Below are 17,682 nucleotides of genomic sequence, written 5' to 3' on the forward strand. Positions count from 1 at the left end.
TACGACTGCTACGACTTCTATTGTAGACCCCGCATTAAGATCCGTCTACAATGAAATTGGCTGTAAGCCGTAAAGAAGTAGGACGTAGACCCCGCATTATGCACTGCAAGTACTGAAAATCTGTAGTGCACGTTAAGCCCGTATCAGACTACCGACTCTGCAGGCCGACTGCCAACTCTGACTGCCGTTCAATAATAATGGACCAATCACAATAAGACTGATTCAATGTGATTGGTCCATTATTGGTCAACAGCCAGAGTTAGCAGTCGGGTCGGCTTGCAGAGTCGGTAGTCTGATACGGGCTTTAGCCGTATCGTTAATCGTGCATGGACTGTGAACATTAATATAGAAAGGTAGTCATTTCTCATTTTGTGAAAATTTCCGAGGGACAGAATCAATATTACCGTGGGTATACTTTAGAAATCTAGACTTTATGCACGCCAATATATCAACGCCAGAATCTTGACATTCGTGAGGCTGGAATCAGGCCGGAATCAGATTACGCATTGAAGATTGAGGTTAAAGATTGAAAAATTCAAATTTGACCAATCGAAATGAAAGGAGCTATTGTCCTTATTGGTCAAATTTCAATCTTCAATCTTCAACCTCAATCTTCAATGCGTAGTCTGATTCCGGCCTCAGACTACGCATTGAAGATTAAGATTGAAGAGTGAAGATTGAAATTTGAGGACAAAGGAATTTTAGCTTCTATTGTTTTGATTGGTCAAATTTCAATCTTTTAATCTTCAATCTCACTTCAATGCATAGTCTTATTCCGGCTTGATAGCAAGCTGGGTATCAATCATGAAACTTTATCCCTAAGATAGAAAGTGAAAAGTGAAAATTTTTACTATTGAAGTTAATGGAAAAGTTTTTCACTTTTCATTTTTCATCCTAAGAAAAAAATTTCATGATTGATACCTTGGTCATCGACGAGATATTATTAAAGACCGATATCCTTATGGGAGTTCGCGTCCTTGTTAATATTGAAGTGATTAATGTCTGTATTCATAGTAGGGCCTTATATTTAAGGCTTCCTTAAATTTATCTTTAGATACTCTACGAATTATTTCATTGGCTACTGAGCATCTAAAGATAAATTTAAGGAAGCTTTAAGTACAAGGTTTGACTATGAATATGGGCATAAGAGTAAAAAAACTGATAATATTGTACTAATTTTATGATTTATTAGTTTAGTAGACATGTTTAACGGTGTACATGCATTTAAAACTCAATAATACTCGATTTTTCTTTAAAATTGTGATTTCAGTGTCATCGTCAAAGTTCGATTATCAACAGAGATAATAACTGCAGAGAAAAAAATTGTAATTTTTCGGCAATATATAGGATATTATAGCTTTACAAATATGCATATTTATTTATAGAGCATTTATGTAATAAAATATCATGAATTTAATAACGTATTAGTCAAATATTTATGTTAATAATAGCAAATTTATATCAATTGTCGATAATGTCAGCGTTCTTCGATTACTTCCGGACCCTTGGAGCCCTTTTTATACCGCCGAAAATTTGTCCAGAGTTGACGGTCTTTAATAGTATCTCGTCGGTGCCCTGGTGTAGCTTCTCTCACTTTCATATTCGCTTCTCTCACTCTCATATCCGGTTTCATAACGTCATGGCAGAACCAATCACGAATCGAGTCGGCGTTGGCCGATTTCTACTCACCTATGGCTGCGTTCAGCAGAACGTTTGTTTTGCAACTGTTGGAAGTTTCCTTCGCGCTGATTGGATCATACTTTTAGATCTAGAAGAATGGTCCTATCTCAGCAGACAATCATAAAACGGTTGCAAAACTGTTGAGTCTGCTGAACGCAGCTTATGTACTTGTGTTTTAAAAATCCATCTACTTACTCAAAGGTTAAAGACAAAAGTCGATCTCCAATAAAGAATGAGTGGAACATCTTTGAATCAATTGAGCATTGCTTGTTGGTATGTTGCTGACGTTGCTGACATATATATATGTATGGAATAGCATGATGGAATAGTATGTACCGTATGTATGCCGGTTGTCCAAACTGCGGTTAACCTGTGCTAACTTCAGTGAATGTGCAGGGAATTGTACACATAATTTATGTAAATTCTCGCTGTGAGAAAAGAAAGAAAAGGGATAGGTGTCTATGATTATTCCTAAATTTTTCAGTAACAATGGGTTAGTATCAGCGCTTTGAAGTTATATTTTTAAATTACCGAATATTAGTAGAAAAAATTTAACAAGAACTTGCATGTTATAAAAGGAATTATCAATTGTCAGGTAATATTTCAATCTCGTCGCGATCTGGTAATTTTATTAAATTAACTAATACTAATTGCTTGGGTTTCCAAGAATAAATCCTATACACGAAAAATGTCTGTAATTGTTTCTGCAATTATTAGTGCATCAGCAATATTATATATGTAAGGCAAAAGGATAATGATTTTTATTTATCTTTTGTTACTCTTTAATATTATTGATAACATTAATATTATATGTTGATGTTACAGCTGTTAACAGTGGAATGTCATTCATGCTGTCATCGATATTGGTAGTGTTACTATTCTCTGGTATGCAGATGTACAAAGTCTGGCTCAGCTCGTCACAGTTGGGAACCATTCTCGGAGGATTAATCGGATCTTTGTTGTTCATGTGTACATTGACTGCTGTAGGAAACCTTGAAAGTACCTTATTTGGAAAGTCTTTTCAACAGAAATTACTCCCAGAAGGTATATGGAAACTGACAGAAGAAAGTCTCTTAAAAGTCAAATTAATTAAATTGGCAAATTTTTTAATTTTAATATCAGATATATAATTAGTGTAAAGTCTTGAATTTTTTTCTCCTTTTTATTTCATAGGATTTATCAATTTGGCTTTTGAGAGATTCTTATATTGCAATTGTGATGTATTTAATATTATAAAGTGAATTATTTAAGTAGATAGTATACAAATAGTTTTTAAATGATATATGTAAGCTGATATGTCTTTGTTTTGTTACAGTGATTTTCTCATTGACTTTAAGTCTAATTGCTTCTGCCCTAATCCACCGTGTGTCCACTACAACTTGTTTAATATTCTCTCTGGTTGCACTGTATTATATGAACAGAATTTCTCAGGAAACGTACGGCGTGTCTATACAAAATACAGTCATGCAATCCAAGAAACGCAAGTGAATAAGCATAAGGATATTTGTGTGACATATCTTTTTACTATCGTGTATACCATAATATATTATATGTTCCATGTAAAGCTTCCAATTTGTAATACAATGCCAATTGTAAATTGTTCGATATTATTTTATCTAAGATATTGAGTGGTTTGAGACTCTTGTACCAAAAACTGAACCTCAATTGTGAGCAGTTTCCCTATCGGGTCGTCAAGTGGCTTGCTGCTCGGTGCGATGGACTCGTGATCTGTAGATCCGGGTTCGATCCCACTTGCGCCCATATACGCGATTTTTCGCGTTTAGGAAGCCGAAAATGGCTCCATCTGATGATTAAGAGAAGTTAAAAAGGCTTAAGGCTGTTTATAATCGATGTATTGATAGTATTATGAATTATTATTATAGTGTCTTTGCGCTACATTATCCAAAGGATGGATAGAAGGCGTCTAACTTCCCTCACCCGAGAAAAAAAAAGTTTCCCTATCAACTTGCATTTATATAAATGTATGTAAATTTTGAAAGTTTGATGCAATAAGAAAAGGGTTTGACTAATGAAATAAATTTGGGTAAATGTAGTGCTTTATGATAGTTTATCATGTAAATATTATGACAATATAATATTTACATCTCGAAATTTAATTAAATAACGTGAAAAATACGAAAATATTTCTTTATTGCTGGTATAAATATTTATAATATTCGGGGTTTTTGTTCTTCCGTTTTTCTATGCTTCTCAGCTTCTTCTTTATCGCTGAAATACTCAAATGTTTCATCAGAATCTTCCATGTGAACATTTGATTGATTACTTGTTACTTGTTTTGTTTGCTCATTGTTGTTGTGTTTTGGCATTACTTGCTTATAAATTGCCATCGCCTATAGAACGCAAAAAAACAAAAAATCTTGATATTAAAATTTTAATGAATAATAAAAAAAACGAACAGTGAGCGACAAACCTGTGCTACAAATGTTGGAACGTCTCCTACATTACTTGGTAATATCAATGTATTATTAACTTTTGCTAATTTGTTGAATGCATTGACATATTGTTCTGCTACGCTGAGTGCTGCTGCGTTTTTTCCATCCGCGACGCCAAGGGCATTTGCAACTATTTGTAATCCCTTCGCTCGTGCCTCCGCCACTGTTACTACCGCTGCGGCTTCTCCAGTGGCTTTGTTTATTTGTTCTTGCCTTGCTGCTTCTATAGTAATAATCAAGTTTATTGTTACAAAAATTAAATTTCTCACTAATTTTGTATTTACATATGCGTTATTAAATTGCTTTTTCAGATAAATTTAAAAAGCAATGTGCAAGTTTACTGTGAATAGAAGCTATATTTAATATGAATAGTACAGCACCAGAAGCTAAAATTCGTGCGAGTCGTTTGCCCTCAGCTACATTTATCTCAGCCTCCCTAATACCTTCAGATTCCAATATCGTGGCACGTTTCTTTCGTTCGGCTTCTACCTGCATTTGCATTGCTTCCTGTACCCTTGATGGTAATTTTACATCCCCTAAAATATAAATATACATTTGATAAATTTAATAAAGAATATTGTCCATTTGTCTATTTTTTGGATAGAAATTTTTCTAGTTTTAGCCGAGCAACCCGAGATATCTGTTACATAAGGTCTGTTTGCGTTGCATACACTTTTTGTACTCAGCATCTTTGCTTTCTCTCTTTTCAAAGTCCAAATATATAACTATCTTATTTTAAGTGCAAAAATATTTGGGGATTTCAAGCGATGCAAACAGACCAATAATTACTACTTTTACAACTTACGTATCTCATATCTCAGACACGTTATTCCCCATGCACTGCTTGCCTTGTTGATACTTTCAACAATGGAAACGTTTAATTCTTCCCTTTCCCTGAATACTTTATCTAAAGATATTTTTCCTAGCTCAGATCTCATGGTAGTTTGAGCTACTTGAATTACTGCAAACTCAGCATCCTCAACGCCATAGGATGCTAGATAAGGATCTGTTATTCTTAAATACAACACTGCATCGATATTTAAAGTCACATTATCTGAAATGAAAAAAAAAGTTTTATTACAAATACCGTGTCATAAATATATAATATTCTTAAAGTTCGTATCGGACAGTATACCTACCTGATGTAACTGCACTTTGTTGTGGCACATCTATTGCTAATTCCTTTAAAACTTGCACGTACTTAACTCTATCGATGACAGGAAGCAAAACGTTCAGACCTGGTTCTAAAATTTTATGAAACTTCCCCATTCGTTCTACGATCCATGCCTAAGTAAAACGCTTTCCTTTAGGCTAGTGATTGCCAAATTAATTTTATATGTAGTTTTACTTCAAATAATTTAATAAATTCTAAGTCGAATAAAAAGTAACTTGACATTAATCAGAAGTATCTACGAATAATGCAGTAACATACGTTACAAATATATTATCCATTAAACAATGACAAACCTGTTGTTGAGGAACAAACATTATGATAGTGTTTATCGGATTTAACGGTTTGTATCGTGAATTTTGCGTCACCGAGCTAAACAATTTATTTCCTACGCTCGCAAACACGTGATCCTGCAACGTGAAATATTCCGTGAAACTTATAAGAATTTAAAATCCTTTTGAAGTCAAAAACTGAGATATATTTCACCTTAACAAATCCCAAATTCCTCGCCAATATCATGGCACTACCAAATACCGTGCGTTTATACATCTTTTTATTAAACTGACTAAGAATATACGAAGAATATAATATAAATTGACAGATTATAGTTCTTCCTAGGTTATACGACAAGAATAACGCAATATTGGGAAACTAACCCGGCGTCGCCCAGCACAGAGTATGACGCAATAGAAGGAAAACTCCAGATAACTTGTCATCTGGAGCATGATGTGAGAATACAAAGGGGTTCGATTCGATATCTTGAAACGAGGTGAAAATTACAAAAGTGAACGAATTTACTAGAATATTTGTAATTTCATTGGTCAATATGTAGTAAATTTGCTCACTTTAATTTTCATCTTGTTTTAAGGATCGACAGGAGGAGTGACGAGCCAACTTATTTATGGCTCCAGGGAGTCAATTGTGAATATTCTAGTGAATTTGCTCACTTTTGGAATTTTCACCTCATTTCGATGAAGCACGGACAATAGGAACAGGAAATAATCACCATCTACTTGGAAAAAAAATCATGGCGCAAGCAAGAATGATCGCATTCAGCAGACTCAACTGTTGCGGAGCGGATCAATGAGCTCTCGCTGCTATTGGATGATCTAAAAGAATACACCAATAGCAGTGAGCGCTCACGGATCCGCTCCACAACAGTTGAGTCTGCTGAACGCGACCAATGACGCATGCACATCGCGTCGCCTGGAAGTAACTAGGACCAGAAAGTTACTAGATAAATTACGGTGTGCCATCTTTCGGGAGCCGTCCGAGAAATCCCCGACCCCAACGCCAGATGCCCTATTTAATGGCAACGCACGTTCTCTCTTAACGCATTTTCAATAAGAACACTGTGATCGTAACGAGATGTGGTTTTTGAGTGTGTGAAAAAAAAAAAGTGTGATTCTGCCGTGTGACAAGCGAGACTGACGTTGTGGACACGAGCGCTGGCACGCAACGTATCGTCTCGCAGGTGAGAGATCGTTCGCGCGATATTGCGCATTTCGCGACACCGTCCGTATTTTGCGCACGTAGAAATATCATCTACGAGACGTTCCGGAGCAAAATATACGCCGTAACGCGCATTTATGACGTGCGCGTATACGTGAACGTACGTACGCCCGTCGATGACAAGACGTCGTGTCGCGCGGAAGCAATAAATATGCGCAGATTCGAAGACGAAGAACTGACAGCTCGAAAGAGATCGGAAGCTTATGTAAGACGCAGTGACGACCCTGCTGTGCTCGCCGTGCCGCATTTCCGCCGTTGCGATGCGCCGGTTACCATATTGTACGTCTGACGTTTGCCATTTGGCCTCCGCGGCTCCGGAGCGTCATCAGCTTTCTATTCTTTCTAACGTCGATCTCTCGGGAACGCGACATCGGAGTCGGGAGACTGACATTTCAGACGGGAGATGAGAATAAAAAGACAAATCTTCGATCGGAATGAGAGCGCGAAATATCGGAGGCGATAAAGCATTTAGAATCTATTAGTGAATAATTTTAAAGGCTATTTTTCGGATTGCGAATTAAATTATTGTTCGAGTGCAATCGTTTTTCAATTCGTTGTATACGCAGGTCTGTTTTCTTCATTGAACTTCTTGTATCTTTCTTGCTTTTCTGTCCAACGAGGAAAGAAGAAAGATGAAACGACGCATCAGAAGTTCCAACTGAAAAAGACAGACCAATATTGTATATAGTATGTAATATTTTATATATATATTCTATATTTATATACTTTATCTCCGGCTATGTGTAGAATATATATATATATATATATATGAAACGGAGACTTCAAGTGAGGAATGTAAGTGCCGATTTTGATGACTCGCCAATAGCTAGAGGTTTATTCACGTTGCTTGCACTTTTTATACTTCGCAATATCTTCGGTTTTTCTCTTTTTAACGTCCGAGGCTACATTCCAAAACGTCCTGACTGAGGAAAATTTTCTCGATATGTTACGTACTCTCTAAAATTTTTAGACTAAATTTCACTCGGATCCTTTTATCTCGTTTTAAATGTAAAAACGTTTGAAGATCGCAAGCAGCGCGGACCTTACCTACTCCGCAGAGAGCCAGGGATTGTTTCACTTGGCGAGGAAGTGCGCCTATACGGTCGGCGTTCCTGAGCCTCGCAGGGCCGCTGTGGGTGTGCGAGGCGAACACGGAGAAAGTCCCAGGGACGCGCGTATTCTCGCGTACCCGGCACGTTCCGCGTCGTCGCGAGACCAGGAGCCGAGATTTTCGTTCTAATTCGCGGCGTGGATTGAGTGAATCTTTAATAACAATAGGAAGAACGCGCGGGGCTTGACCAACCGGTGCAGCGTTCGCCCGGTTCTTCTGATCGCGCCAAGAGTCACCGGGAGAGAGAGAGAGAGAGAGAGGGGGGGGAGAGAGTCCGGATACTTCGTCTTTTCCTTTTTGTCCTTTAAGCAGCTGCGTGTCCGGACCTGCTGGGAATAAAAGAGGGCCCGACATCCGTGTTCTAACCGGCGAAACGGACGCGATGAATTTTCCGTAGCAACTACGGACTAGAGAGAAAGAGAGATAGAGATCGTTATTTATTAGGTGTCCTAGAATTGCATCCCCTCAAGCGTTGAAAATAATACACGATTAACAACAAAAATATAAAGAATTGTATTACGAACGGAATTCACAAAGTAAAAAAAAATAAAAAACTAGTAAAAAAATATAAAAAAAAAACGAAAAGAGAGAAAATATATGTGTGTCTGTGCCTTAGGCTCGATTTGCTCCAATTTTCTTATCACCGACGAGCATAAAAGTCGCTCTCGTTTCTGCAGTGTCGAAATCCGAGCTCGAACCAAACGAGATCGTATCAGTTTATTCGAATTCTCATGATTTTGCTTCCCTTTTTACTTCACGCTTCGCGAAATTGACGAGCTTAGATTTCGCGCTAAACGCAATGACCGATACGAATTTATTATTTATTTGTTTTTCGTTTGAACGCAATTTGCAGTGATGACGACAAAACAGTTGCACGCCAGTTTTGTTCCCGAACGATTTCGCGTTTTCTCTTCGCCGGTTTGTTCGTCGCGCGTTTCGATTAGTACGCGACGGTTCACATACGTTCGATTATGTATACGAAGTACCTAACGGATCTAGCTCGGAGCGTAGTGTGCACTATATGGCACGGTCGGAGGGCGCTTGACGGAGCTAATCGATGTTAACTGGTCGAGGAATTGGCCGTTCCTCTCGCTCTCGCGCGACGTAGAGAACCACGCGAAATGGATAGACCGAGCCGGAATGGATAAACAGACACGGGAGTGTCCGAGAAGCGTGCTTCGGAAAGAGAAAGAGAAAGAGAGAAGAAAATCTATTTCGCACTCTGGGAGAGAGAGAGAGAGAGAGAGAGAGAGAGAGAGAGAGAGAGAGAGAGAGAGACAGACAGATCCTTTCTCAAGCGTACAAGTTACAAAAATACTGCAAATTTAAGAAGTATACAAAATTGAATCATGATAAAATGTAACTAATATAAATTTTAGTATAAAAAAAAGAAAACGCTTTTCTTGAGAAAAGAGAGAAAGAGAGAGAGAGAAAGAAGAGGAGGAGGGAGAAGAGATAGAAGGGAGGGAGAAAGAGGAAAAAGATACTCGTTTGATTACGGACTCCCGGGAGTCCCGGCGGCAGCGCGTTGCGAAAATAATTCGGTCTCTTCCTCTTCATCGCGAATGAACATGAGCGGGCTAGATCGCATGCGCGCGTGCGAGAGAGGTTAGATGACGCTACTACAATGGCTGTGTTCCAAAATTGGCTGCCAGTACTGAGTCTATAGTGCACGTAACATAAACTGTAGTATTTTCAGGGCTGGAAGTAAATTTGGGACACAGCCAATGAAGGGCGAATCGTCAGATTTGTTCGCGTCGCATGCTCCAACATGTTCCAATATGCTCTTACTCGCTCCAATGCGCTTGATAGAGTGAGGAGGTATGGTAAGAGCATGTTGGAGCATGTTGGAGCACGTTGGAGCATGTTGGATCTTGCAACGCGAACGAACCTGTCGTTTCGGTCGCTGTAAGTCGCCCAGAGGTATGATGCTCGAGAGAAATGTTAAATTTATCTTATCTGGCGTACACCGAGCAGACGCTCGCGACACCACGATGATCTCGATGCGATTATTTTGGAAAAACTGACGGCGCTGTCTCATGGGATGCTCGTTCGTTGCATTTGCTTTGAATTTTTGATATTTCTGGATTATGTTGGCGATTCCTAATTAAGGACTAATTCAATATATAAATCTTATATCTTTATGTAGAGTTTATATGTCGATGACTTTCATATCAGAAGATCGATCAATGTACTTTGAAATGAGATGAAAATTACAAAAGCGAATTTATTAGAATATTTATAATTTTTCATTGAGCAACACCTACTAAATTTCTTCACTTTTGTAATTTTTATTTTGTTTCAAGATACATAATCGAATAAAGAAACCGAGGAAGAATCCAGTAGATGCAAACTAAAATAACGTGACGTTAATGTAATTTCACTAACAATATAAATGTAACACATGATGTTGCATATAAGAGTCACACTATTAAGTACGAAATTATAACATTGATATTATTGTTATTTCTAGTTGGTGTCAACTGGGAAGTAACTGTTTGATTTGCGATGCTAAATTAAAATATCGACTGTAAATTCTATTTATATTCTTTAAATTAAATTATTAATTATATTCGACAATTATAACTTTTATTTTATTTTTAATCAATGTGATTAGCACTCTCGACGACTGAACGTGATAGTCGGACAGCTGCAGTCATATTTCGTACTAATTGTGACTGAAATATGGGGACTGAAAGTCGACCAGGAACGAAATACGATGTACTGCCGCATAATTGCCTCTGCAATTATAAATAGCTCTTTTTAGATTTCGCTGCTTTGAGATACAGGCGTGCACTTACGTGCGCGAGAAGCAACGGCATATTTACGATCGCGTGCTAAAACGTCATCACAATTCCGGATAAAAAGAACATTCGGCTTAAATCTTACTACGTTGTGAAATTGCGTGATTATTTTATATTATTTTATTTATGTGACTCTAATTCACTCGCACTGGAATCTCGAAAATTTCTTCACTTCCTAATACTAAATTATTATTATTTGCAAATATTCTCCATCTATTTCACTTAATATTGTTTACTATTATTTGTTTATAAATACAAGTCTGTGTCGATAAATTGTTTTTGCGACATTTAGAGTGAATCTGACTATCGCCTTACGAAGACATTAGAAAACGATAGAGAAGAGAAAATTGCACGTTGTGAAACAGGATGCGTCGCATGACAATAATAATTTCCTCGTAAATGGTGACGTGCGAAGGGCCGCGGTGATTTTTTTTTCAAACAATACGGAACTGCGCTGAAAATAGACGGAGCGAGATTCTGAAGCACGCGGAAGAATAGGGCAGCAGAGAAACGATAGAGTAGACACTCGCGCTTTCACTAAAATCGCTTTCGCGAATCGCAAAACTTGTCGCAAACTCCGCCTGTATGCGCAAAAGGAAAATTTCACGAATGTTTGCTCCCACGCTATTCCGAAAATTGTTTTACAGCGAGGACTATTCAGCTTTCACGCGCGTCTCAAATCTGTCGTACGGTATTCTTATAATTTTACGCGAGGAAAGTCTCTCGACTTTAACTGCAGCGAGGTGTTAAACATGCATACTGCCTGCATACTTGAAAGGTCTTTAAAAATAACATTGTCTAACGGATGGGAACGTTTATTGTGCACTACGATCGCGTGAATTTCCGATTGCGCATCGCCGACGTTGTAGAATTACAATAATGCATAGAGTATTACAGGTTTATCATATATAAAGAGAATACAAAGAGAACATGAAGAGATTAACATAGTTTTTTATAATAACTTTTTTATTGTTCATTGACGTATCGTTACTTTTATGAAATTTAATAATTGTAATCGCGTACGTTAAATTATAACGAAAATAAAACGGAATGCTTTAAACAAGATACATATCTTCTGTGATTTTTAATTTATCGAAGGCTATTAATATTTAAATCTCTGTTATTTTTACGATAATAACGATAATAACAGCTGACGTTATGCTGACGCTTTTTGTTGATTCTTCTATGCAACAAGTTGATATTTGCTTTTGTTACAATGTGCTATACTTACATCTACCGCGAACTAGACGATATTGTCGATACTACAAGGGAGGCATAAATAACGGAAGGACTAATAATTCTGCAATTAATAGACGTTTGATTATTAATATAATCGAAGAAAAAACCAAAATAAAATTAAAATCGATTCACTTTTTCTCTTAACGACTTCCGGCACACATCCGGATATCTTACAATCAAATTTCCGCTGGAGAATGATACAACTTCAAGGCAATTTCAGCTTGTACGAGGAATCATTAGCTCGCTCGCACGATCGTGAGACACGAAGATTGCAACACCACCTTCTATAGTGACTTTCGGAACGCGCAAAAATCGTGAGGATGACTGTCCAACTTTCAAACGTTTCGCGAAAAGAAAAAAAGAAAAAAATATATAGATATATAGGTTGGTATTTTCACAGGGTGCTTTCCATTTAATGACCGAGCATCATTCTATCTAATTTCTTATTAGGCATTCAGAGAGTAACAAAGATAGAACGACACTTGTATCACGAAATGGAAAGCACCAATGGTTGGTTCTTATTTTAAGACCGTCTTAAGTAATATTTTAGGATGCTAATGCAGCTCCCTGATTGGTCATGACATATCTTATTTAATTTTTTGGCCAGTATTCATAGTCGATTTTTATATTTAAGATTGTACTTAAGATGGTCTTAAATATAAAAATCGACAATGAATACTGGCCAAAAAATTAAATATCGCGATTTTCTCAGGTCTAACATCGAATACGTGATGAATATTTGCTCTGTGGGTATTTTTTTTGCGGGATACCGGAATACGCGATTTCTGCGGCGGCAACGAGTTCCCGCGAACATGTTGGAGTCGTGATTTTCTGCGCGAACGGGTTTCAACGCGTTCGCGCGCACCACGGTGAGATATACTATACAGCAGTTTCGTAATAAATATATATATCTGGAATAAAATAGAGTTGGGGGAGAGTGAGAGAGAGACAGAGAGAGAGAGAGAGAAAGAACCGACCTTGCCCCGCAACCGGCTGTCCGTCCGCTTGTTGCCAAGCTGCGTGCATATAGCTGGGCGGACGTAAACCGGTGTGGCATGTAATGTACACGCGCGCACGCGTTTGTGCATGTGCAACGTGAATGTGTATGGGTATCTAGGGATGCTGACGATGCACCGTGCGTATCGCGCGCATCCAGGGATGCTTCGGCAGGTATCGATATTTTGTCTATCGCGGTGCCATTAAATGTTCTGAAAGACATTGCCGAAGAAGAGTGTTTGAAGTCTCGAATATAGAGACGAAATAAAAATTTATTTTTGTGTCATACATCAGTTAGGTATACTGATTCATGTCAATTAATTAGATGGTAATTTTTTCGATCATTAAAAGTGGTATGCGATGTCGCAAGGTGTATTCACATTCGAACGCAAATTTTTAGATAGCGGTGAAATGTCGATACTTCCACTTCGATTTTTGAATACACTCTTAAGGCCAATATTACATGCGTCCGTTTTTTTATCGTACGATGGATTTTTCAAGCGTGTTAATTGGCTGCGAGACAGAGAGATTCCCGGACCTCTTTGTCTTATAGCCAATCAACAGGCTTGAAAAATTTGACGTACGATAAAAACGGATGCATGTAAGGGTGCTATTTTATTTGTGCGTTTTTGTCGTACGACAAATTTTTCAAGTCTGTTGATTGGATATGGGATAGAGAGATCCGATGATCTCTCTGTTCTGTAAGCATCCTAATATTAGCCTTAGAGAAAAATGTTGTGGTGGCAATTATATAAATTTTATATGTAGAATTAATGTACGTATACAGGGCGTCCCTAACATTTCGCATCACCCATCCTGAGCAGGTAGAGCGGACTAAACTAAGTCGAAAAGTCCTCTACCATTTTACAATTTTCGCAATGGTTAACGAGATATTAATTAAAATAAGTAAAAGATATTAATTATTAAAAAGCTGAATACTGATTTCCAATAATTTTTTACTCAAATATTATTAACTTTACAGAAAAACAGCAAGAAATAAAAATTGTTTATTTTCTTTCCATAAAGTTCTGAGAATTTTTTTAGAATTTTTAATCAACTTTTTAGTACTGCATTTTCTTATTTTTACCAACATGAGAAAATATGGTACTAAAAAATTATGAAAAATTCTAAAAAAATTCTCAGAACTTTATGGAAAGAAAATAAACAATTTTTATTTCTTGCTGTTTTTCTGTAAAGTTGATAATATTTAAGTAAAAAATTATTGAAAACCAATATTTAGCGATTTTTAGTAATTAATTTTTAGTAATTATCTCGTTAACCATTACGAAAATTCCAAAATGAGGACTTTTCGACTCAGTTTAGTCCGCTCTACCTACTCAGGATGGGTGATGCGAAATGTTAGGGACACCCTATATAATTGTATAAACTATTTTATATATATAGTTGCAATCATTACAAAATAGTTTATACGACTGTGTATATTAATTCTACGTATATAACTTGTGTAGTTGTTATTTTTATAGTTGTTATCACTATGTTCTTTTCTATCAACATATTATTGCGTTATATTACATATAAATGATATTTTATCATTTATGAAAACTGATGACGAGTTTAAGCTGTTATCTTCAAGTATCTCTGATACTTCGTTAAAAAAATTCTTAATTCTCATCCAGATAAATTCTGAGAATTTTGGAATTAGCGATATTATATTAGTATTAAACCTATTCTATAATTTCGTCAACGTAGTTGTAAGAAGTTATAGTTGTAAGAATTGACCAATTACAGCAGAATACGGAAAGAATATTCGACTGTGATTGATAAATTCTTACTATCAATCACTTACAACTACGCATACGCAATTGTAGAATGGGCTTTAGAGATACGAAACTGATAGTTATATATTCATGTCTTTAAGAGAACCGATGCGTTTCAACATCGAACGCAATGTAGTGCAAAATTGCTTGGGAATACGCTCCCTTTTCGCTGATGAAGCGGAATGCAAACCGATTTCCCGTGCAATTTTCACGTAACTTCGACGTGCTCCGAACGGCCTTGTATCGAACATTCCTTTCCTCATTCCTCGATGAGAGATATTCTTTCTCATCGTACGATATCTAATTTTGTTTTTCGTGCTTATTGGACGATAATTAAGATTATTGGATACTCGCGCAAACGTTGCTTTTCATTGTTGACGTTACTCTACTTTTCCAATATCGCCGTATTATCAAGCACTTCTTAATGCGTCTTAATGCACGTATACATATACATATTGTATATATATATATATATAGGGTGTCCTGAATTTAAATGGCCAAACTTCGGGAACGTGTAAGGAATCGATAAACCGAAAAAAGTCCTTTGGAGACATGCTTGTTTTTGCTTCGTTTTGGAAAAAATCGCAAAAAAAAAGATAAAACGTAATTTTCATTTTTGTATTTATTTATTACTCATTCATTTGCACTTGTTTATTCACGTTGTCATTTTCTTAAAGTAGATATTATTCAAAATGTTAGCCTCTTGCAAGCATTTCATCTAACACGGACAGTCATTACGTTGCGCGTTGACCAGATTAATGTTTGGCTGCAACGAGCTGTCTTACAAGATGCAATGCGTGCATTGCTGCAAGCTAGAGATCAACATTTTGAACAATATCTATATTAAACAATGTGAATAAATAAGTGTAAATAAATAAGTAATAAATAAGTACAAAACTGAGAGATAACTATGTTTTATCTTTTTTTGCGATTTTTTTCTAAAACGAAGCAAAACTGAACATGTCTTACATCTCTAAACGATTTTTTTTTCTTAGTTTATCAATTTCTTATACGTTCTCGAAGTTTGGCTATTTAAATTCAGGACACTATAAATATATATATAATACATACATATACATATATATATACACACATTATATATATTTATACAAAGAAAAATGTACTTTAATAAATAATTGTTTGAATAATACATATAACATTTATTTACGGAAAATAAAGATTTACTAAGAAATATAAGTTAATCAAATTAATGGTTCTTGTACCAAATAAATATGTGTTTACATTTAATAAATATTCAATCGGCACTGCTCAAACAATTATTTATTAAAATTTAGTAATTTTTCTTAGTATATTATATATATATATATATATATTGTGTGCATATAAATATAGTCGACGGGACGATTCTGGCGTGTCATTTCGGAACGCTTGGAAATAAAAATAAATCCATTACGTAACAAGCGGAGACACCCGTTAAAACATCGTTTATTATGTTTACCGTCTCTGCACCGCGATATATACGATCGCATGGAGAGTAATCTATTAGCGATGGTATCAGTGCAGAATGCACACGGCCCGTTGCAATGAAAATCGATTTTCTTACGCCTCTATTTATCTCGATAACGTATTTACGCCAGATAGACAATATCGGGACAGACCAGCGCCAGCTATTTTCTCATTCGATAATACTCAGCGAAGCGGAAGATATCAGTCGATTCAGTCACTAAATATTTGTCATTATTATGTCATGCGTTTTTCATCGATAGCAGTCATATGTCTCTTTTATTTTCCATTTTATTCTTATCTCTCGCGTATTATATTAAATATCGTGTCTGTTTTAAATAGAATTTCTGTTAAATGAATACATCCAGGATCGCAAATATCCTAACGTGAGAACTTGGGCACGTATCTTTGGGCATATACTGTTAAATTTATATTATCAAATTATACTCAATTTGAGTTATTTTTAATCATTTCTATAGAATATCATTGTTTCTACTCAATATATCATTAATTTGACTAAAACAATAAAGTTAAACAATTTAATTAAAGAAATATATTAAATTTGACTTAAATTTAATTTATTGTCGCAATCATATCTGGAGTAAATTGATTTAATAAAGAATATATAATGTATTATTCGAAACATCTAACTTTGACCGATCATGGCTTTCTTTATCGTATTTGATTAATTTATTATCTATTTATGATTTAATTTATTATTTAACTTATCATTTATTAAATGCATGTGTTTTAATATGGATGTTTACTTTGAAACTCACTGCAGAAATAGATGGATTGATTTACATTTTGACATACATTTTGACATGATGGAAATTAAAAATAAAAAATGTTATTTAACTCAAAGGATGGGGTTGGTCCTTTGCTTTCTGTAACATTGGGACCATTGCTTCTTTGATACCTATAACAGTATATTCGGAACTTCTTTTTCGCATTTAATTCTGTAATAATTTTTATTATAGATTAATTTTTTGTAATAATAATATAATGAGATGCATTGATGTATTAATTTTCAGCTAGAAACTCAGGCGGCCCTTCAACGGGGGCCCTTCGTATCGTTTGCCGGGAAAAAAAGTATCGTAAACGTCAGTTTTAGCTTTTGTTATCGGTTGAAGAGCACACGGTTGAGGTTCTCGTCGACACCGAGTCTCTTATTGATCGTCCACGGTGCCCGCGGAAATTGGCTCGAAAACTTTGTTTCGCAAATGAAATCTGTCTCTGGATAGACGCGACGACAAACGCGATTGCAACATTTTTACATTCGTGAATATTTCCGTTTAGCTCGTATATCACAGAATACCTGCATTAATTTATACACAGAAAAATACATACTGTACGCAAATAATACGTCATAATAATTACTTGTTTCAAGTATTTAAAAAATTTATATATCCGCAAATCTATACCTCGCTATAAGTCGCTTCTTTGATCAATTTTATAATATTCTTCAAAAAAA

General features: G+C 36.0%; 3 protein-coding genes across 3 annotated transcripts in view; 2 read left to right on the forward strand and 1 right to left on the reverse strand.

Annotated features, from left to right (window-relative positions):
• The first annotated feature begins 1,947 nt into the window (after positions 1-1,947).
• LOC108724433 (protein KRTCAP2 homolog) lies at positions 1,948-3,336 on the forward strand. The gene is made up of 3 exons (XM_018450802.1): positions 1,948-2,173; positions 2,506-2,724; positions 2,996-3,336. Exons 1-3 carry the CDS (start codon positions 2,170-2,172, stop codon positions 3,166-3,168), a joined length of 396 nt encoding a protein of 131 aa, XP_018306304.1. The 5' UTR covers positions 1,948-2,169; the 3' UTR covers positions 3,169-3,336.
• Positions 3,337-3,815: 479 nt separating this feature from the next.
• Stoml2 (stomatin like 2) lies at positions 3,816-5,964 on the reverse strand. The gene is made up of 7 exons (XM_018450794.1): positions 5,791-5,964; positions 5,601-5,714; positions 5,273-5,420; positions 4,939-5,187; positions 4,514-4,669; positions 4,112-4,356; positions 3,816-4,031 (listed from the first exon to the last, which is right to left on the reverse strand). Exons 1-7 carry the CDS (start codon positions 5,851-5,853, stop codon positions 3,849-3,851), a joined length of 1,158 nt encoding a protein of 385 aa, XP_018306296.1. The 5' UTR covers positions 5,854-5,964; the 3' UTR covers positions 3,816-3,848.
• Positions 5,965-6,626: 662 nt separating this feature from the next.
• Positions 6,627-17,682, forward strand: part of gw (trinucleotide repeat containing adaptor protein gawky) — a 39,143-nt gene continuing 28,087 nt past the window's right edge. The window contains exon 1 of the mRNA XM_018450799.1: positions 6,627-6,778. The gene's annotated coding sequence lies outside the window, so the exon portion shown is untranslated. The remainder of the gene's footprint in view (positions 6,779-17,682) is intronic.

The sequence above is a fragment of the Mycetomoellerius zeteki genome, unplaced genomic scaffold (assembly GCF_001594055.1).
Source record: "Mycetomoellerius zeteki isolate Tzet28-1 unplaced genomic scaffold, Tzet1.0 scaffold298, whole genome shotgun sequence".
Taxonomy (NCBI): domain Eukaryota; kingdom Metazoa; phylum Arthropoda; class Insecta; order Hymenoptera; family Formicidae; genus Mycetomoellerius; species Mycetomoellerius zeteki.